This window comes from Megascapheus bottae, chromosome 25 (genome assembly GCF_031878675.1).
Source record: "Megascapheus bottae isolate mThoBot1 chromosome 25, mThoBot2.hap1, whole genome shotgun sequence".
Classification (NCBI taxonomy): Eukaryota; Metazoa; Chordata; class Mammalia; order Rodentia; family Geomyidae; genus Megascapheus; species Megascapheus bottae.
This window is the reverse complement of record NC_143533.1, coordinates 7,333,728-7,356,220: the sequence shown is the minus strand read 5'-3', so window position 1 is coordinate 7,356,220 and position 22,493 is coordinate 7,333,728. Positions and strand designations below refer to the sequence as shown.

General features: G+C 37.6%; 1 protein-coding gene across 5 annotated transcripts in view; it reads left to right on the top strand.

Annotated features, from left to right (window-relative positions):
• Map2k5 (mitogen-activated protein kinase kinase 5) overlaps nt 1–22,493 on the top strand; it is a 255,818-nt gene that overhangs the window by 67,389 nt on the left and 165,936 nt on the right. For all 5 annotated transcript variants that reach the window (XM_090358127.1, XM_090358124.1, XM_090358122.1 and 2 more), the window contains exon 9: nt 15,615–15,654. In XM_090358127.1, coding sequence (XP_090214253.1) covers nt 15,615–15,654 — 40 coding nt within the window. The remainder of the gene's footprint in view (nt 1–15,614; nt 15,655–22,493) is intronic.

Below are 22,493 nucleotides of genomic sequence, written 5' to 3'. Positions count from 1 at the left end.
CTTCCCACATTCCAGTGACTTCACACATGCTCATATTCATTATGGCAATGATGGATTATTGGCATCTAACCAACATGACAGGATGTCACAGGTCGCTGAGCAGAGATTTTCAGACTGTTTCCACTCGAATTAACTATTATTGAAATAGTTTATTGAGATTGAAGTATTGATCATTTTTTCCTAACCATGGCTTAAGGGAAGGAAGAAGAGGTGGCATTCTTGAAAGATTAAATTTCATTTTAAAAAATCTCATTTATTTAGTCTTTTGCTCTTCCTGTTTTATAGCCCCTATAGTTTTATTGCTTGGAAAAGGGTATCTTGGCTTTATTTTTATGACAGTATAATTATACTTCAGAAATGCACTTGATTACTATGGGTAACAAAATTGTTCTAGTATATTGGTTTGGCCAATATTGCTATACAAACAACTTTTCAGTCAATTGAGTCTATAAAAATCAATACATTATGGTAATATTTCAAGTAAGAATTTGCTGAATCTTAAGAGTTTTAACACCATTGTCTTTCAGGGAAAAATAATTTTGAAATGGCAAGACTTCTCTTTAATATTTTACTTTAATTAAGTGCTTTCTTCATAAAGAAAATTAAGCTCCTCTATAAAAGTGGTTGTGAACAGGTAGACATTCCATTAGCACACATCTGTCATTATAAGGTAGAAGAGATCTAGTTTCAGTCTGAAAGTCCATTCTCTGGCTTTCTTAGTAAGGAATAATGTAGATTTGATTTCTTCTTGCCCCTTTGGATTCATGCATCTGTTGCTGGGTGCTTAGTTGACAGAGGGATTGTAGATAGTTTAATAAGCACCCAGAGAAATGCAAGAGGAAAGGAGTGGCCCAAGCATTGTGCCTGCTCTTTATACCTTCTCCATCCATTTATTAAGCTGCCAAGTTCTAAGCATGTGCAGTGTCAAGAGGTCCATGTCCAAAGAGATGCAGAAGTTCTGTCCACAGGTGAGCACAGGACTTTACAGCCTGGGCTCTTAACTGTATAAATGGGACACAGATTCTCTCTGCAGGCTGAGGAGGAAGTGAGGCAATTACTATCTCAGGAAGAATCCTCTACCAGGCCTCATGGAGGAATTGATATTTGAGTTGAGAAATGCTTGAAGGAATTGGTTAACTTTTACCCAGCAATGGGAAAGCTAAAGAGATCTCTGACTGTTGCTTGAAGCCTGAAGGGAATTCCTGTAGATAAACAAGTTTGCTGTGTTTTTCTGAAGGCGAGGCACGGATTTCTTTCCAGGGTCTGTGTGCGCCTGCCTGTGGTTAGCTTGTACTGTGTTCTCTGTGGATCTTTCTCTGGCCTTGATTTGCCTCCCTGGAGAATCCTGGTGGATGTTCTCCTAGCACAGTGCCTTACTTGTGATCAGCACTTATTGTTTCTGGAACCAAAGTCCTAAGGCAGATATTTTTTTTTTTTTGTTGCCAGTCCTGGGCTTGAGCTCAGGGCCTGAGCACTGTCCTTGGACTTTCTCAAGGCTAGAGCTCTACCACTTGAGCCTCAGCACCACTTCCGGCATTTTTTCTATGTATGTGGTACCGAGGAATCGAACCCAGGTCTTCATGCATGCTAGGCAAGCACTTTAACCACTAGGCCAAACCCCCCGGCCCCCTATGGCAGATTTTTATTTTTATTTTTTGCCAGTCTTGGGCTTGAGTTCAGGGCCTGAGCACTGTCCTTGAACTTTCTCAAGGCTAGAGCTCTACCACTTGAGCCTCAGCACCACTTCCAGTCCTTTTCTATGTAGATGGTACTAAGGAATTGAACCCGGGTCTTCAGGCATGCTAGGCAAGTACTCTACCACTAGGCCAAACTCTCAGCCCCAGGTGTGGTTTTGGTTTGTTTTTTTTTTTGTATTTTTAATGCTTTATTCTAAATGAAAATTAAGATACTAGAAAAGTATGATTATGAAGCCGGGCGTGGTGGCTCAGTCCGCTGAGGCTGAGATCTGAGGATCTCAGTTCAAAGCCAGCCTGGGCAATACAAAGCTGAGAGACTCTTATCTCCAATTAATCGCTAGAAAACAGGAAGTGGGGCTGTGGCTCAAGGGTAGGGCAGTAGCCTTTAGCTGAAGAGCTCAGGGACAGCACCCAGGCCAGAGTTCAGGCCCCATGACCTCCCCCCCCCAAAAAAAAAGTATAATCATGAAGCAGAAGACACCTATTGTATTGAAACTGGCTCACACTGTGGTGGGGAGCACAAGGACCACACCCACAAAGGTCACCAATAGTATACTGACAGCATGTCATCTAATATCTGAAATTTCACTTAAAAAAACAGTTTAAGGGGACATTGGCTACTGATGACCTCTTAGCCTGGGAATATAGGGGAGAAATCATCTACAGGTAACTTTTTTTGTCAGTTAAGGCGCTTGAGCTCAGGGCCTGGGTGTGTTTCTAAGCTTCTTTGTGCTCAATGCTAGTGCTCTACATCCCTGAGGGAGATTGTTGCAATCTAGGGATGACTGTGAAATGTCATCCAATTTGAGGTACTTCTAGGGCATGCTAAACTCCCCTACCATAAACAAAATAATGTGGCTGTTTATCAGAATACAGAGAATGCAATTTTCCTAAGACCTGACCCACGTAAGCTTCTCCAGAGTTTCAGGCTTCAGAACTAAATTTAGCACTCAGTAGTCTGAAACATCATGTTGGCTTTGGTTTGCTCTTTTATATCTTGTCTTACTGTTCATACATTTATTCACTGAACAAATCTTTACTGTCATTGTGTGTCAAGGACTATTCCCAGCATGTGTAATGTAGTAGTGAACAGGTAGTAAATACGGAAGGAAGATGATGTCAGATGTTATAAGAACCGAGGTGCTTTGAAGGATGAGCTGAGATCTGAAGAAGTAAAAGTTAGTCATAGGAAAATTTGAGGAAGAAGCTTCTAAGCAGAAAGGCCATAGCCCTGTAATGGCATCTAGACCAATGTGGCTGGAATAGAGGGCTCAGAGGAGGATGGAGAGATGGGCAGGGCTCAATCATGCTGGGTTATTTAGTTCTTGCTAAGAAGTTAGGGTTGTCCTCTAATTCTAATTAAGTTAAATGAAACATTAATAAGGAAAATATGCTTAAACACATCCACAGACTGACAAATCCCCTCAAAAACATAATTTGACAATTGAATCTAAATTATTTGCACAATTGTGCTAATAGAAGTGGCACATTTTTTGATTTCTAAAACACTGAATTTTAAAAGCTATGCTGTCATATTTGATGTGTTAGAAAATTGTAGTCTCTTGGTTGGCATATTGAACAAGTAAGTATATGTATGCTATAGCATCTAGGGCATTTACTTAAATTGCTTTTTTGGAAAATAATTCACTGGAAAGTCCAAAAGGCATTTACTGTGTATAACTTTCTGCCAGTATTTCTTTTCTTGCTTCTGTTGTTGGTTATTTTGATGTAAGAGACCATGTTTCTGTTAAATTGCTGCCTTCCTGGAGTGAAATATTTTTAGATTTGGATTTGTACATTAACACTGAATTGAAGTAACGGGTTACTAAATTCAGGGGGAAAAACAATAGAGATTAAGGTTATTTATCCTAAAGTATTTTGGGGTATTAATGGCTAATAAGCCTAAAGGTGTTTTCTTTTTTAAGTGTTAGATTCTACTTTTTAAATGTGACTCTATATTGTTCTCGTGACCTAAAATTTCCATAGGTTTCTTGTTAGTAGTGTAGAAAGAAAGGAAAGAAGTGTGCCAAAGGCAGAGTTTATGGGTTATGTTTCATGAATTCAAATAATGAAATGAAAAAACGTTCAGACAAAATTAGAACTTGCTTTAGGACACAATCAATACAGCATTTTAACAAGCTTAGTGTATTTGGAAAATATGTATTCTGTAAGGTTCTCAAACATTCTGATTGTATTACCACTGCTAACTGTGGCAGCAAAATGTAACAATATACTTAGTCAATAAACATAAAGCTCTGATTAAACCGTAAGTAAGTTTCCAGAAAAGTTATCTAAAAACAATGAATAAATAAATATTTTTTTACATTTGTCTCAGCAACAAACACTGATATTAAAGAAAACTGTATGTGGAAGAAAAATCTCAAATGATTTTTACTACAAATACATGTATTGAATTAAATTTGCATACACTGTTCTCCTTTTTCTTTTCTTTTTTTTTTTTTTTAATTGGTCATGGAGCTTGAACTCTGGGCCTGGGCGCTGTCCCTGAGCTCTTCAGCTCAAGGCTACTGCCCTACCCCTTGAGCCACAGTGCCACTTCCAGTTTTCTGGTAGTTAATTGGAGATAAGAGTCTCACAGTCTTGGGCCTGGAGTTTGGCCTAGTGGTTAAAGTGCTTGCCTAGCATTCATCAAGACCCGGGTTCGATTCCTTGGTACCACATACATAGAAAAAAGGCAGAAGAGATGCTGAGGCTCAAGTGGTAGAGCTCTAGCCTTGAGAAAGTCCAAGGACATTGCTCAGGCCCTGAACTCAAGCCCAGGACTGGCTTTAGTGCCCAGGCTGGCTTAGAACGATGATTCTCAGATCTCAGCCTCCTGAGTAGCTAGGATTACAGACGTGAGCCACCTCGTCCAGCTCCCTTTTTACTTATCTTTGAAGATAATTAGTAAGTATTTGCAGAACATGGCAGCTGTGTTGACTGACTTAAAAGACAAATGAGCCTCCCCAAGTCTCCCCCTTCCAGCTACTTTGGAAGCCTAGGTAAAATTAAAAGCTCTGTCTAACTCTATACACCAGCAGCCGGGGGGTGCTCAGGGTTACTTTTTTTTGGGGGGGGGTTGTGGGGCTTGAACTCTGGGCTTTGGTACTGTCCCTGAGCTCTTCACTTGAGCCACAGCACCACTTCTGGTTTTCTGGTTAATTGGAGAAAGGAGTATCATGGACTTTTGTGCCTGGGCTGGCTTTGAATGGTGATTCTCAGATCTCAGCCTCCTGAGTAGTTAGGATTACAGGTGTAAGATACTCGTGTCTGCTAGGGTCACATTTTTATTTCCAGTGTGGACCACCATCATGTGATGCATGTTATCCACTGTCTTGTAGTGTCTGAGCACGGTATGGATTACTATCGCATTTATTTATTTATTTATTTATCTATCATTTATTTATTTATTTATTTATTTATTTATTTTTAATCGCTGGTCCTGGGGCTTGAACTCAGGGATAGGGTGAGCTTTTCCCCTTCAGGCCTAGTGGTCTACCACTTGACCTGCAGTGATGAGTAGTTTATTGGAAATAGTTTCATGGACTTTCTTGCTTGGGCTAAGATAGCCACCAGTGCCTATCCTATTTGGACAGGAAGTAGAGGGACAGATGAAATGGATTTCCTGAGGATTCAGAACAAGTCAGGGATAGGACTGCCTCGGAAGCCCAGGCTTTCCTTCGTCCCCTCCAGTCCCTTACCTCTGTTGAATAATTATAGTTCGATTCTATGAGAAGCACTACATAAGCAAGACCTTAGAATTCCTGTCACTTCTCTAGCAAATACACTACAGCTGTACTTAGTGTTTTTATTTTTTGCATTAGACACATGTCCTTAACAGATGAGCCATGTGAATAGACAGCTGTTTCCTTCCCTCCTTCTCTCCCTTTATTCTTGGATTGTAATCTGTGAGGTAACAGATAGACCTTAGTCACTGCAGCACATCTTTCTCTAAAACGTTTATCTTTGGTGGTTGTCATTGCCATGATTTTGTGAGTATATTTAAGTCATCACTGAAATCTTGCTGTCTTGGTGTTTATAGAGCAGTTTGCTTTCTTCCCACCACTTCTTCCCATCCATCTTACTTTAAAAGCACGCACATGGCATCATTGATGTCTTTTAGTACTAAATGGGTTGGAGGATAGCACCTCCTCTTGGCTGATTCAGAGGTCACTGCAAAACAAAACTTAGCCTGATCTTTGAAGGAGCTCATTGTAATACAAGTTATATGTCATTTGGAAGTCTCCAAAGATACATGAGGAAGAAACTGATGTTGTCACAAAGAACACATTCAAACACAGATTGTCAACCCAAGCTCAGTGCCCCATGCAGAGAAGTCAGCTACATCTCTTCCATTGCTGGTGGAAGGTGACTGTATCCCTAGGCAATACAAGGTGTGATGGTGGCTGGTGCTTTAACATTAAAGGAAAAAGACTCTCCTGGTTCATTCTGACCCTAGTCATGATGTCCCCATTCCACGAAATCTGTTATGCACAAAAGTGCACAAAATGAAGACAAAGTGCCTCTTTCCAGCCTGACAAAAGCCATTCCTTTGTAGAATGGTAGCTGCAGCGAAAGTAAATAAATGAATGGACAGCAATCACAGCCTAGTTGATGAAACTGTTCAATTAAAGCACAGGCATTTACATGGTGTAATTTCCCTAAATTGCCAATGAGCCCCTTTAGACACAACCAGTGTTCAAATTGATTTCAGCATTGATTTTGGCTGAAGCTGATAAATTTCTGCTTGTTAGTTAAAGTAATTTTGCAGAAGACTTTGTACTGCAGTATTGAAGTGTTCATTTAGCTGATGGTTAAAAGAGGAGTTATTTACAGAGGCCTCTACTGTTGTTCTGAGATGGGACAATTCCCCAATCATCTTTTACTTTTAATTTTTTAGGCTTCAGTATACCAATCAATAGGTGATTGAAACTGATTAAAACTTACCCAACCATCTGCCTATGGCAGTTTAATTAGAATCTGGGTGATTCTTAAATTAAAGTTGTCTTATTTTCATTGCACAGCCATCTTCCAGAAGAGTAGGGGACTAAGTGTGCTGAAAACTTGTAAGTTTGGATTTGTGAAAGTATCTTATAAATGCTGTTCCTAAGACAAAAATGTATTCAGAGGCTTTTGGAGATGAGAAAGAACAATATGCTTCCATATCCAGTCAAGAAAAATTTATTTTCAGGCACGAAGTAACATGCAGAGTAGTCATAGATACAAATGCTCACCTGTTTGTGTTAGGTATCAGTGAAAACACTTTTAACATTGCAGGGTGACATTGGCCATTATCATAATCCTCTGCTAATCTGTTCATCAGCCCTGAATAGTTTGGTTTTTGTTTGTTTGATTTTGTGTCTATACTAATGCTTGAATTTGGGGTTTGGATGCTGTCCTTTAGCTTTTTTGCTCAAGATTGGCAGTCTACCACTTGAGCCACAGTTTCACTTTCAGCTTTTTGGTGGTTAAGTGGAGATGAGTCTCATGAAGTTTCCTGCCCAAGCTGGCTTTGAGCCATGATCCTCACAACTCAACCTTCTGAGTGGCTAGGATTATAGGCATGAGCCACTGGCACCTGGCTGTTTTTATTCTGTTTGTATTAAGCTCTTGATTTAGGTATGTGTCCACTGAATGGAAAAGAGGTATTTTCACATGTCCACGTGGACTTTTCAGCAGTGCTGTGGGCAGGATTAGAGAAGGCAGACTTTTGTCAACCCCCAGGTTCCCCTAAAACTTCCCATACTCATTTTATCTAGTATAGGCCAGTTTTGTTGAGATTTTAATGGAAATGGGTTAATATTTCTGTCATGAGGACATATTACATCTAGTACTACAGGGAAGAAGGGAATAGATGGTTCACTTTTTCAGAGGTGCATTTGCTCTTTGACCCACTAGGGTACTGTTTAGTGTTCTAGAAGAGGTAATTTAGTAAATTGTACCCCAGTGGCCTGAAAAAGTTAATGCAGCTCTGAAAAGTGAGTCATTCAATCGATTTTCTCTATTGCTTTTAAAAACTCAACACTGACCATATCCAGAGAGCCTTGAAGACAACTGGAAATGGGGCCTCTAGAAACAGCCTGTTTATGTTCACATGAAGCTTTTTGGCTGCACTCTGGATTTGGCTTCAGAGGACCAAAATCCATATTCTGTGCCGCTGCTTAATAGACACTAATTTCGCTATGCTTTGAATTCATCTGTAAATTTGGGATAACATTTTTGTGGAAAGCAAATGACATCGCTATACAAATCGTTTATACTAAGCACAATATAAAAAATGTCACTAAGAGGAGAGGGTTTTTTTTTTTTAAGTTTAAAGATTTTTTTAGAATACTAGGGTGTTTGATCTCAGGGCTTCACACTTATTAGGCAGGCAGTTTATACTTGAGCCCTTTTTGGTTTAGTTGTGGGGATAAGTTCTTACGTTTTTGTTTTGGCTAGCCTGTACCATATGGTCCTTCTATTTATGCTTCCTGTCAAAGCTGGGATGACACATGTGACCTCTCACACTTAGATATGGAGATAGGGTTTCACTAAAGTTTTCCCAGGCTAGCCTTGAACTGCAGTCCTCCTTATTTCCATCTCCCAAGTAGTTGGAATTGCAGGTATACAGTACCACACCTGGTCTAGAAGAAAGTTTGTGTCTCATTTGAGAAATTGTAAGCTTTCCTAGTAACTGTAAATAGGGATTATATTGTAACCATCTATTTTAGGAAAGTTTTCTAGCTGGTTAATTCTCTTTTCCCCTTATATTATGCCTGGCTGGTCTGTTTTCTTTTTGTTGTTGTTGTTGTTGTTGTTTGTTTGTTTGTTTTTTTGCCAGTCCTTTGCCTGAGCTCAGGGCCTGAGCACTGTCCTTGGGCTTTCTCAAGGCTAGAGCTCTACCACTTGAGCCTCAGTACCACTTCAAGGTTTTTTCTATGTATATGGTACTGAGGCATCAAACCTGGGCCTTCGTGCATGCTAGGCAAGCACTCTACCACTAGGCCAAACTCTTAGCCCCAGTGGTCTTTTTTTTTTTTTTAATTAAAATTTTATCGTGAAGGTGATGTCCAAGGGATTACAGTTACATAAATTTAGGTAATGAGTACATTTTTTTGGAACAGTTTTACCCCCTCCTTCAATTTCTCCCACTTTCCCTCCCGCCTCTCTTTCCCCATTGTTTTTCTTCATGTAGATCGTGTATCTCTTTGTCTCTCTTTTGCCCCTTACACCTTTTTAGAGTCTTTGATGATAATGAGATAGATCACTGTAACTGTAGGTTCCTTCACCTCAAAGAACTTTAAGCCATATATTAAAAGACTACTCTAGCCCAGGACTGGTGGCTCATAGGTATAATCCTAGCTACTCCAGAGTCTAAGAAGTTTGAGGTTTGAAGCTAGCCTGGGAACAGTAAAGTCTGTGAGATTCTTACCTCCAGTGAATCACAGGAAGAGCCAGAGTGGTACTGTAGCTCAAGTGGTAGAGTGCTTGCTTTGAGCAAAAGATGCTTAGGGACAGTGCCCAGGAAAAGAGTTCAGTGCCAAGGACTGCCCCCCCCCCAAAAAAAAACCCACTGCTCTAGATAATGTGGCAGTGTTAAAAGCTTGAATCAGGCCAAGCCAATTTAGAGAAGAAATATGGAGTGATCACATTAGCTGAGGCACATACAACAGTTAACAGACATATACCCCCCCTTTTTTTTTCCTGATCGAGATTTGAACTCAAGGCTTCTGCTTGTTAGGCAGGCTCTCTACTCCTGATTTTTTTTTTTTTACTCCTTTTAATTTTGTATGTAGTAGCATGCCATTTAGTCTGCTTGTTTAATACTTCACGACATACTTTTTTTTTTTGAGGTGATGTATAGAGGGGTTAGTTACATTCATTAGGTAGTTCTACCCCTGGTTTAATACCGTTTTTATGCTGTTTTTTCTTGTTTCTTGTTTGAGTGAGCTACTGAACTGAAATCCTGTTTTAGGCTTCCTGCCATAGCAGAAAGGACAAACAGGTACTGCCATACTCAGCTTCCTTCACTGAGGTGGAATCTTTGTGAACTTTGCTGGTTGGACTGGGTTTGAACCAAAATCCTCTTAATCTCAGCTACCCAAGAAGCTAGGATTGTAGACTTGAACCATCAGCACCTAACACCTTTTTTTTTTTTTAAGGGAGTATTTAGCGGGAAGAAGTAATAAAATGTAAGGCTGTACTTGTTTTTCTCTGATGGAAAAATCTGTCATACCCAGCCAAGTTTTGTACATCCTATGTTAGAGTGATTTATGAGCCTTGTGTACAGTCAGTGTCTTGAAATTAATATCTGCATCCTAATAAAATGTTTGATTTGGTACATAAATAGTCTAGGGGTCCCTGTTGCTTAACCACAGATTATTTTGTAGTCAAGCATCTGTAATGGAGTTTTAGGCAGAATCGAGGTTGGCATAGACCACTATTCGAAATGGAGCAGTTTACATAAAAGCTTCTTTTACAACTGCTGTTTACTTTCGACTTTCTATTTTAACAGCTAGAGCCTGGCTAATGTGTTTATCTATTATGGAAGGCAACAACTGTCAGTGTTGATTGCCCTGAAACTGTTTGATTTTTTTTTTCTGTGAGTGGCTATTTTAGTCTGTGATAATGTTCCTTAAAATTCCACAGCCTGACTCTTAGTCTTGAATGTGTTATCAAAGTCTTAACTCCTAAAGTAAATCTAGGCAAAAAAAGTCAAGCAGTAAAACAAAATTTTTGTTAGCTGGCCCACAGTGAGCTTGTATTTGTTTACTTGGGAATGTCATTGCATTAAAAAAATGACATTAAGAGGAATGGAAAATTAGTCTCACAAGATAACCAAAGATATTTTTTTGTAGAAGAATTCAAATGCATTTATGTATTTGGCTTTTATGTGGCAAAGACTGGTTCTACTTGTTTTATATTTGTTTCAGAACTGTTGAGCTTTATAGTCTCAGGTTTCCAGTTTTAAGTAGAGACTCCTCCATGAGTACGTTAGCCCTCTGGATTTCTGACCTCTCCTTTCTTTTTTTCATGGCTTTTTTGTTTTTAATGCCAATGCATGAATGTGTTCAAAAGGGGAAAACTTATAGATATTGGAAAAATATTGCTATCATATTTTTCTCAATTATATGTAAGCGCATGTTTTTAATAAATAAACTTTTTTTTTTTTCCAGTCCTGGGCTTGAGCTCAGGGCCTGAGCACTGTTCTTGGACTTTCTCAAGACTAGAGCTCTACCACTTAAGCCTCAGCACCACTTCTGGCTTTTTTTTTTTTTTTTTTTTCTATGTATGTGGTATGGAGGAATCTAACCCAGGTCTTTGTGCATGCTAGCAAGCACTCTCCCACTAGGCCAAACTCCTGGCCCCTAAATAAACTTTTATAAGGGGCAATGGATGTGATGATACATGCTTATAATCCTAGCTTTGGAAGTTGAGGCAAAAGTATTTTGATTTTGAGGTCAACCTGGGATATATACTAGCAAGACCTTGTCTTTCAAAAAATGATATTAAAAAACCACAGAAAACAACACCCTCCAAAACAAAACACCACAGAAAACCACTTTCTCCTGAAAAATTAAATTAAAATAATAAAGGGCAAAGAAATAGCATTTCCAAATGTGGTAACTGATGCTCCTACCTCATATTGGCTTTAAGTGAATACCATATATTTTATAAGGAAGTACATTTAATAATTGAATTGTAGTATAAGTAGCTCTTAACATTTTATGCCAGTGAAAATTAAAAGTTGCATAGATAATTAAAGTGGATAGCTTATCAGAAATCTTATTTTAGACAATACTTTACCTCCTTCTAGTCAAACTTTTTGTCAGGATTCTGAGTCAGACCTTAGAGTGCTTTCTCTTTGACCTAATCTCATTAACCTTCTTTGAAATACACTATGTGAGAAGCAGAATTTATATGTATTTTTCTTTTATTTTTATTTATTAATATTTTATTTTTATTTTTACTCTTATTTTTCCCTTTTTTGGGGGGGGGATGGCTTTGGGATTGAATTTAGGGACTCCTATTTGCAAGGCAGGTGCTGTGTACCACTTGAACCACAGCCCCAGCCCAGATTACACCAGTTTCTGAAAGAACTTTATCCTTCACAGTAAAACTATAGCTATTTCAGTGTTCCTGTTTTGTTCTTGTGATTCAAAATCTTTATACATGTAGTTAAGGTTTTCCTCCTAGAGGGAAAAATGGAAAGGGTGTTTCTATAGCCATTTTGATGACTGTTTTGCTAGTTAATTGATAAGTTGTGATGAAATCTGAAACTTTGGTAGTCAGATCATAGGTCAGCTTCTTATTCTTAAATTTTATTGTGTCTCACAATTACTAAAATGCCACATTTTATATGTAAAATCTTATATGTGAATTAATTATATATAAATTATATTATAAATTCCTTCTGTTTATACATTAAAATAAACTTATTGGAATGAGTTTAGAAATTAATATGCAGAATAGTGTTATAGAAATTAGATGCCTGCATTAATTGTACAAGATTGTACAAGCTTTTCAGAAAATATATGATCAGCTCTAGGTTATTTATTTTGTGAACAGGAGTCAGCTGGGATGATTCATATTTTTCTTAGTTCTCCTAGAACTTGAAATTCTAAGCATAATAATTTCAGTAAACACTAAAATACAGATGCAAATGATGGTATGCATGGTATTAATTTGAGTTGAGTCCAGATGTTGAGTGCAAGCACAGGTTGTTTCTCCCTTATGTCCCGTGTGCGGATAGGATGTTCTAACCTGTTGTCAGGTGTTTCTTTCTTCTCAGTTTTAATGATTCTTGTAGAAATACTGTATATTCTTTTCGGTAAGTTCTTTTTTTTTTTTTTTGCCAGTCCTGGGCTTGAACTCGGGGCCTGTGCACTGTCTTTGGGCTTTTCTCAAGGCTAGAGCTCTGTGTTTTTTGCCATGATTCCAGTTTGGGCAGATTGGAATTACGTGATTACGTGGTCCTAGGCAGTTAAATTTTTTTTTTTTGATAATTTCCCAGTAAACTCTTATTCTGTACCAAGATTCAACATTGATGCCAGTGTCTTTGTTCAATTATCTACAACCTATTATCCCAAAGGAAAGAAGAAGGAGCTGAAGGATATAATTCATAGTAGAAAACTTACTTGCTTGGTATATATGAGACCCAGGATTAAATCCCCAGCATTGCCAAAGGGGCAAAAGAAAAATGGAAACAATCTAAGGAAGTATGGATAATAATGTTCTTTTGTGCTTGTCTTTTTAAGTATTCAAAAATGTATACTGGGCCACTAGCTTTTGGCATCCTGAAGTATATTATGTTGTGTGCTCAGTTTTAAGGGCTGGGACTATTCCCAGAAGGTCTGTGCTAGTCACAAACCAAATGGAACACTCAAGGATTAAGCACTAAAAATATCTCACAAAAATGCTTCCTCAATGCACTCTTTGGAACAGGTAATTACTGTGGCAACAACAAACTAATTTGAAGTGTTAGCTGTTAATTAAAACATTGTATAGTTGTCTTTTGGTGTAACCAGAGTCTCCATTCAAACTTCATTAATCACTTTACAGTTAATGTGTTGAGGAAGGTCAAGACATTTGAGACACACTCTCCAATTGAGATGCAGTATCCCTTGAAAGTAAACAAATTCCTTTTCTGCAGGTAGAATGCCATTTGTAAAGTGCAGGGTTGTACTCAGGCCCGGCATTGTCTTTGTTAGCCACCTCTCTTTGAAGATTAAATGTTAAATTGGTACTGTCATTGCACTGTAAACCAAACCCCACAGCATCTTTATTTCCCGAAATCGAACCCAAACTTCCACGGATGAATTAGCGTGCGTCATAATTAAATCATCAAGTCTCCCCTTTTAATTCACTTGGAAATAAGAGACCTTTCTTTTGGAAAAGAGATCGGCTTTCTTGACAAGCTAATTAAGTTGCCAACCTGTCCAGTATGGTATATGTATTAGACTATCTGCTTATCATCCACTTATCATTGCAGCTGGGCTCAGAAGGCCAGGTGTTGCTTATTGTTCCTGGTATGCTGCTCTTTTTGCAACTTTCAAATCCTTATGTACTTACACAACTATTTGAAAAAAAATTGTGATATAAAAGAAAAATAATTCTCAAATTGTATATTACCTTGTATTTACATGAAACAAAGTAACTAAATGTTTTAATTTGCATTTTAAACATAGTCCAACAAATACTCAGCAGTATTGAGGGAAAACATGTATATGTCTTTATATATCATCCTATTTTGTGAGTTTGTGTACATCTTGTATTCATTTGTGACCTGAATGTAAGTTTGCATTGTAAAAGTTTGATACTACATAGATTGTAATGTGTTCTGAAATCACTGTAGTATAAGAATTTGTGTATCACCCACAAAGAATGAAAAAAATTAATTTTATAAATCATACACTACAAGGTGCCACCAGTGCCCAACTTTATGACTTGCTTTTCCTTTAAGTAATGCCTGAATTTTTTTTACAGTTAATATAATAAAAGCTAAGCTTACTTTTTATAATTGTCTTGACCTTTGTCCACTCAAATAGGCAAGGCAGAATAAATTATTATAATTCTGTAAATTACAAGTGATAGTATAAATGGAAAAACACATATATGTGTGTGCATGTTTTGCATATAGACTTTCCTAGTTTTGTTGGTAGGCTGTTAATAGCTATACCACTTCTGTAGGTCACTCAAAACATTTGTTAATCATTTCTCAACTCTTAAATGTACTAAAATGTCATTGATTCATACCCTTCAAACAAGTGAGTGTTATATGTAAATTATATCTCTGTAAAGCTGTTCAGAATTTAACAGAAACAAATACTTTTGCCAAAACAGCAAAAGATGATCTTCTGATTTTGGTAATAATTGAATATGTGTACTGTCTTTATTTTTGTGCTAAGAAATGAGTAACTTCTGATCCTGGTAAAAATATTTTGAAACTAGGCAAGTGAGAAGTTTCTGGGGTGCTGACTTTTGTTCTCTCAGATCCTCCTTGCCCCGCTCATGTATTCTTTTGTGAATACCTTTACAGAGCAAATCCAAGTCTTTCAATTTTTATAGCTTGCAGTTATACTGATTGTTTATGTTATATGGTTGGTTTTGAAGTTTTGTTTTCGATCATGGTCAGACTGCATACTTTCTACAGAGTATGTATAAAAGGCTACATTTAATTCAAACACATGCTATTTTATATCTACGTACTTTGTTCTGTGCTTTTTCATGAATGTATTCCTGTCTCTCTGCTTCTGCCTCCCCTTTCCTTTCTTCCCCTCCCTCTCCCTCTCCTGCTCCCTCTCATTGCTAGAGATCTAACCCAATACCTATGTGTGCTATGTCAGGCATGTTCTGTACCATTGAGCCTGTACATATCAATTGATTTGCTATTTTAGTCAACTCTTACTTTCAACTTGCCTCTTTATTTAAAGCCACATGCTTGGGCCTTATAAGTATGATTTTTTTTTTACATGAAATTGTATTGTAAGGCTAGTGGAGTAGCTCAAGTGGTACTGCTTAGCAAGAGTGAGATTCTGAGTTCAAACCTCAGTACTGTGCACTTAGCTTGGGACTGCTTAGGGTCACACACACACCAGCAGTAGGAAGGGACCTGGAGTTAGAAGACCTGAATGTGATCTCTGATTCTTCCACTGTACACTTTGCAAGCCACTTCACTTTTATGTGCTTTAGAGTCCTCATCTATAATATTGTATTACCTGAGGGTTATTTTAAGACAATATGCAATGATTCACTTTGCAAACCATTGGGATAATGTATGGAATTTACATTCCATAAAAATTTAAATTATTAACATTAGTTTTCTTTGAAAGAACCATCTGTGTCTCCTAACTTGAAGAAATATTTAGTTGCCAGGTTCTTAACCATTTTATAGATTGTTTAATGATCTCAAATAACTTTTTTCCTTTTCTGTAGAGCCTATCATGTCCCGAGTGGGAAAATATTAGCTGTAAAGGTAAGTACTTAATACATTTTATGAAATTTCTGATGCTTACTGTTTTCTTCTCTGTCAAAGAGCTGATGGCACAGTTTAGGATTCAGATGGTGGGTCAAGGAAGCTGTAATCCTGTGGGGAGTCACAGGAACTTGTATGTGTTTTCAGTGTATGTGCTAGTGTCCAACAATCAGCTACACTCATTGTAGCTCTTCTGATTTAAAAGACAACGCTTTGGGTGGTCTCTGTGGAGGGGCAGAGACCTGATTATGAAGCACAAAGATCTTAGTAGCCATGCACCCCTTCTTCTTTATCTGTCACAGCCTGTGCATTGCCATATCCTGTTAGAAAATTTCTCCACAGTGCTTTCATTTGTCATTTGCTATTCTTACTCCATGACCATGGCCTTGAATCTGTACCTCTCATCTGGACTTAAAACAGATATTTTCTCAGTATACTTTCAGTCTTTTCTTCTGTGTAGCATTTACTCTGCCACAGAATTGAGAAGTCAGATCACACATCTGGCACTGAAACCGTGTTCCCTCAACTCTATCCTCAACTGTTTACATTCCAAAGACAAAGTAGCCAGGTACCGGTGCCTCATACATGTAATCCTAACTACTCAGAAGACTGAGATCTGAGGATCCTGGTTCCAAGCCAGCCCAGGAAAGGAAGTCTGTGAGACTCTTGCTTCCAATTAACCACGAAAGTTGGAAATGGAGTTTTGGCTCAAATGGTAGCCTTGGGAAATAAAGCTTAGCAACAGTGCCCAGGACAACTCACCCCCTCAAAAAAAAAAAAAGCCCCAGATATCTACTTACGAAATACTAAGCACAATGCTTACCAACATAGTGTGTATGTAATAATTTCGAGGTGTTGCCGGCAATTGTAGAAGGTTCTCCTCATTTGTTGCTGTCTTGTTTATAACCTGTAACACAATTCAGGATCCCTGCCCTGTCACATCACTTTGAATTTAATCTTTGCTCTTGGCTGTTGGTGCTTGATATCAACCATCATTTTCAATTTCAGATTTCACTAATCGATTATTCTGAATCCTACCTCTGGCTGAATCTTTGACAGCCCTGCAATGGCAACTCCATAGTGTTGAACTATACTTTCAACACTACATTCTTAGCTAACATACCAGTCAGGCCTTCTCAGATTGGCCTCTACCTACCATTGCAGACTGCATTAGCAGTCTCTAAGTTTCTGACATCTCTTATCTCTAATTTCTGGGCCTTTTATTTATTTGAGTGATATATTCTCTCTGTCTCTCTGTCTCTCTGTCTCTCTCTCTGTCTCTGTCTGTCTGTCTGTCTGTCTCTGCCTCTCTGTCTCTCTGTCTCTCTGTCTCTCTCTGTCATCTATCTATAAGTCTGTCTCTGTCATCTATCCATAGGTCTATCTCTGTCTTCTGTCTGTCTGTCTGTCATCTATCTATAGGTCTGTCTCTGTCATCCATCTATCTGTCATATCTATCTATCTGTCTATCTATCTGTCTATCTATCCATCCATCCAGACTAGTTTATGCCAGGTCTTATGCTAGACGTTTTATAACTGTCTTTAATCCTTAAAACTACAAGGTAATTCTGTTTTAGACTCAAAGAAACTAAGACTTAGAAAGCTGAAATGTTCAAGGCCAGAGAGTTAGAAAGAAGTAGGGCTAATTTTTAAAAGAAAGTCTATCGCCACTTCTAAAGCTTATGTTCTCTACAACTCTGTGTGAAGCCTTTATAGGTTACTACCTTTGCTCGTCCTTCTGTTTTCTATCTATCCTTTTAAGATTGATCTCATAGATGCCTTTGTAATACTGTCCACTTGAGAAATTTGTCTTTTTCCTATCATATAGCTTATAGTTTCTGTGTCTTTTATCTTCAGGAAACTTAAAAATCAGCACAATTAAGTTGTGATTGCTTATAGTTTTTGTTTGTCTGTTTTTAAGGTTAAACTAAAGCTGGGGCTGAGACCTGGTTGCATTCTAGAGTTCTTTTCCTTATCACACTTCATATAGAACATGCTATATGACTTCTTGAGGTCCAGTTTTAGTAATTAGATAACTTGTAGTGAGGAGATACAACAGAACTCTTCCTTGGGATGCTTTCTTTGATACTTCAACCAAGGTAGGTTCACAGACTTACAAAATGATCCTTAAAGGTCATGAACTATAGCTCCCACATTTTACAGAAAAGTAAACAAATTCCCAAGGTGGCATGTGCGTTCTTACTGCATTCTACTCTGAGCTCACCCATTGAGGCTCTGTTGTGCCATCTTGGCACAGGATTGTCCTTTTGTACCTCCCAACCTCCCCTTTTGGTAAAAGAACGTACTCACCTGCTTGAGCACCAGTTCATTTATTTGTTCTTTTAATATGTCAGAAATTTTAGCATGTCCGGTGCTGATGGCTCACATCTGTAATCTTAGCTACTCAGGAGTCTGAGATCTGAAGACCACAGTTCAAAGCTAGCCCAGGCAGGAAAGTCTGTGAGATTCTTATTCTTATTCTTATTAATTATTCTTATTAATCACCAGAAAACTGAGAATGGAGCTGTGGCTCGAAGTGATAGAGCACTAATTGTGAACAAAAAAAGCTTAGAGACAGTGCTCAGGCCCTGAGTTCAAGCCCCACGATTGATTAAAAAAAAAAAGTTTTAGCATAATGCTGATGTATCAAATCCAGCTTACTAATTCTCAGAGAGAAGCACTGTGATAATCCTCCAAACCTGTCATTATTTGGCCTTACAATTTTTTCTTTATATATTCTGAATTATATGGAATGTAGGCTAATATTAAAATCCTTGGACACAGTTACTTATTTGGGAATGGAAAGAGGCTAACAGCTGTTTCTAGCCTGAGTGAAGATTTTTTTTTTTAATTGTTTGATGGTATTATGAACTCAGCATCTAGTGCTTGCCAGGTAGGAACTATACCACTTGAACCACATCCCTGGTCCATTTTTGCTTTTAGTTACGTTTTCAAATAAGGCCTCCCTCTCCCCCCTTCATCCCTCCAGGACTGGCCTTGGGCCATTTTCCCTCAGTGTAGCTCCCAGACTCTTTGTTTCGCTGAGATTACTGTAAGGATGATCCACACATCTAATTTCTTTGTTGATATGTGGCTTTGCCAATGTCTTGCCTAGGCTGACATTGAATCTGATCCTCCTAATCTCTGTGTCCTGAATAGCTGAGATTATAGGAGTGATCCTTAATGAGAACATTCGTAAAAGGACATATTTTATAAAGTAGCTGTTAGAGAACTTTAGAAAATGAAAATAATTGGAATTTACAAATATGTAATTCATTAGACTCAACTGTTGAATTTGTCTTTAGTACAAGGACTGTGTTGTATTCATTTTGTATCCCTAGATTTATAAAATCATGAACAAAGTACTCAAACTGAGCCAAAGAAAGGAATGATAGATTTAACTATTGTATTGAAGTTTTTTTAATTATCTTTGAGTTTGGTAATCAAGGAAAAATCCATGTAGCTTATACTGTAGTTATAATTACAGAAAATAGAATACTTCTTCAAAATAGGAAGAGTGTTCATTAATTCTTAGAAGTTTGTTATTTAGTTTCCAAACTCTTGGAGATTTTCCAGATATCTTTCTGTTACTGATTTCTAATTTTATTGCCTTTGGTCAAACAATATTTTTTTAAATCATTGGGATATTTTATTTTAATCTATTTTTGTAAATGTTCCCTAAGCACATGAAAGGAATATACAACTATGATTATAGAGGATGTTATATAACCATCAATTACATAAAGCTGGTTGATTTATTCAAATCTGTATCTTTACTGATCTATTTCCCACTTGTTATTGGAAGAACAGTGTTGAAATCCTAGAAATGCTGACAATAATTGTAGCTTTGTCTATTTTTTAATTCTGTGTTATCTTTTATTTTATGTTTGTTGATGATGTACTATTAGGCATATATAGAGTTGTATCTCTTTGGCAAATTTATATATCTTTACGTAATGCTTGATATTAACATAGCCACTCCAGCTGTATTTTGACTAGTTTTTACCTTTTACTTTCAACCTAGCAAGTCTATTTTTGAAGTGAATTTTTTGAAGATAGCATATATTTAATGGTCCTCCTTTGTAATCTAATCTGATCATCTTGGCTTTTGTGTGTCTGTGTATGTATGGGGCCTGATCTCCTCAGGTCCTGGGCAATATCCCTTAACTTTTTTGGCTCCAGGCTAACATTTATACTGCTTGAGGTGCGCTGTCAGTATGGCTTTTTGGTTGTTGGCAGACTTTGAACTATGATCCTCAGATCTCTGCCTCTGGAATAGCTAGGATTGTAGGTATGAGCTACTCTGATGTCTGCTTTTTTAAAAAAAATTGTGGTGTTAGGATTATTTCATATGATTATTGATATGATTGATTTTGAATTGATCACTTTGCATCTTGCTTTTTTTTTTTTTTTGCCAGTCCTGGGGCTTGAACTCGGGGCCTGTGCTCTGTCCCTGAGACTGACTGCTCAAGGCTATGCGCTACCACTTGAGCCATAGTATCACTTCAGGCTTTTTCTGAGTAGTTTATTAGAGATCAGAGTCTCTTGGACCTTCCTGACCAGGCTGGCCTTGAGCCACTATCCTCAGGTCTCAAAGAAGCTAGGAGGAGAGATGTGAGCCACTGTTGTCTGACTGTTCCTTGTTTTGTATTCTGGCTGGCTGCCTGTTGTCCCATCCCATGTTTTTAGTGGTTTTTCTAGAATTTATAGTATGCACCTTAAATTTACCAAAGTTTCTGTAAATAACAAATAATACTTTATAATCAAAGATCATTATAGCAGTATATTTTTATTTCTCTCTTTCTGGCCTTTCTGTTATCATACTTTTTATAGTACAGCTATTTTTGTTTTAGGTGTTTATTTTTGTTTAAGTGGCCCCTTAAGGACATTTAAAAATAGGAAAAAATGCTTACTATATTTATGAATTTACCAAATCCACTGTTTCTCGTTCCTTTGTTTGATTTCAATTTCATTCCAATTGTGGTATTTCCTCATATATAAAAAGACTCTCGTGTGTGTGTGTGTGTGTGTGTGTTTGTGTTTGTGTGTGTGTAAGAGATAGAAAGCATGTGTACAACTAGAACTTTAACTTGATCTGGACACTGTCTCTGAGTTTTGTACTCAAGGCTAGCACTTTACCACTTAGACCATAGTTCCACTTCCAGCTTTTTCCCTGCCTTGGGACCTGAAAACTCTCTAAATCAGCCAGATGGGCAACTACATGGTTCATCTCAAAGATTACTGTCCTTTTCTGGCTATTGCCCAGGATCTGGAGGCCTCTTGGTTTATCTGGTTTGTGTTGGTTGTTTTGTTTGTTTTTGGTACCTTTCCTTTCTTGTCACCATCAGATCCAGATGGCTAGTTTAGCTTCTTGTCAGATATATTGACTAGCTTTTGGACTCTGCCTTCAGTAAGTAGAGGCTGTTGTATATTTATGATTTCTAGTATATTTATGATTTCTATTGTGCTAGGTTCTTTACATACCCCCCCCCAACATAATGGGACTTCGTTACTATTATTGATCCCCATTTAACGGATGCAGAACCTCTGGCATGGAGAAGTAAATAACTTTCCCAAGGTCGTACATATTTAGTTCCCCAAACCACAATTTCTATTCATCCTCCACCCCTTTTTTACTCTCTCTCTCCTTCAAAGGCTCTGCTTTATTGTCCCACGTAAACTAAAACCTTCTAAGGGACAGAATTGAGGATCCTCTGCAGGATGTGAGCAGTCTATTTTTATAACATTGTCTGATAGTCTAAATTCTGTGCTGCTTTGAACCTGAACTAGTTGGTCTATCAGAAGTTGGGCACATTCTCATTTCAATAGTTTGATTCATGTGTTCCTCTCTAATTAGAATGCTAAGCATAGAATGTTACATATTTTGTATTTGTCACCTTTCTGGAATTCTCTGTATGTGACTGTATTATTATGTACCATCTTGCATTTTACTATCACTGTATATACATATCTTTTCTTTTACATTTAAATCTCTTGTTATCTTGCCATACTGAGATTCCTTTAGAATATATGTAAAATATATGGCATGTACCACAGGTAATGAATGTTTGATGTACAATTTATTGATTATTTAGTTCATTCAATTATCTTTTGAAGTAACATCTTGAAAGCAGGTTTAGCCATATATGGAATATCCTAGTGTTCTTTGTATGGGTCATTGCTCTTACCCATGATATTTTTTAGTTTTTTCTATGTTAAAGGGTGAAATGGGAGTTCAGAGTTACAAGCACATTTGTTCTTTTCTTGACCCTCTCCTGACTTTTGTGTGACTTCAAGCATGTCACTTGAACCTCTTAGTGACCCCAACTGTGAAACAGGGCTGCTTCGTGTCACAGAGGACTGGTGAAAAGCAGCAAATCACAGCCCTTTCTAACCAGAATCACCTGCAGACTCTGATGTATGCCTAGAATGATGAGGGAGGTTAAATTTCCCACCCCCATTGGTCAGTTGGACTACACTTACAATGTCTTTGGGAATGAGGAGATGATAGTCCTTGAAAATCTTTTACTTTAAAGTATTTGTTCATTTTCTGAATAAAACAATCATGTAGTATTTCCCTTTTCAGACTTCAGCAGTAGCAAGAGATCATTTCAGGTATTTTGAAAGGATCCTGAATTTTGTGAAAATAAAGGCACTTTGACTTTTTATTTTATATCATGGAATTTAGGGAACTTTTGGCTTCAGAGAGCATTTTGAAAATACTGCAAGTCACAAAGATAACCAGTAGACAGTAGCCTACGTGACTTCTGAAATGTGTTTCTAACTAGTTTTTTTTTTGCTTGTTTACTGTAGGTAGGCAAGACAATTGCAAATAAGTA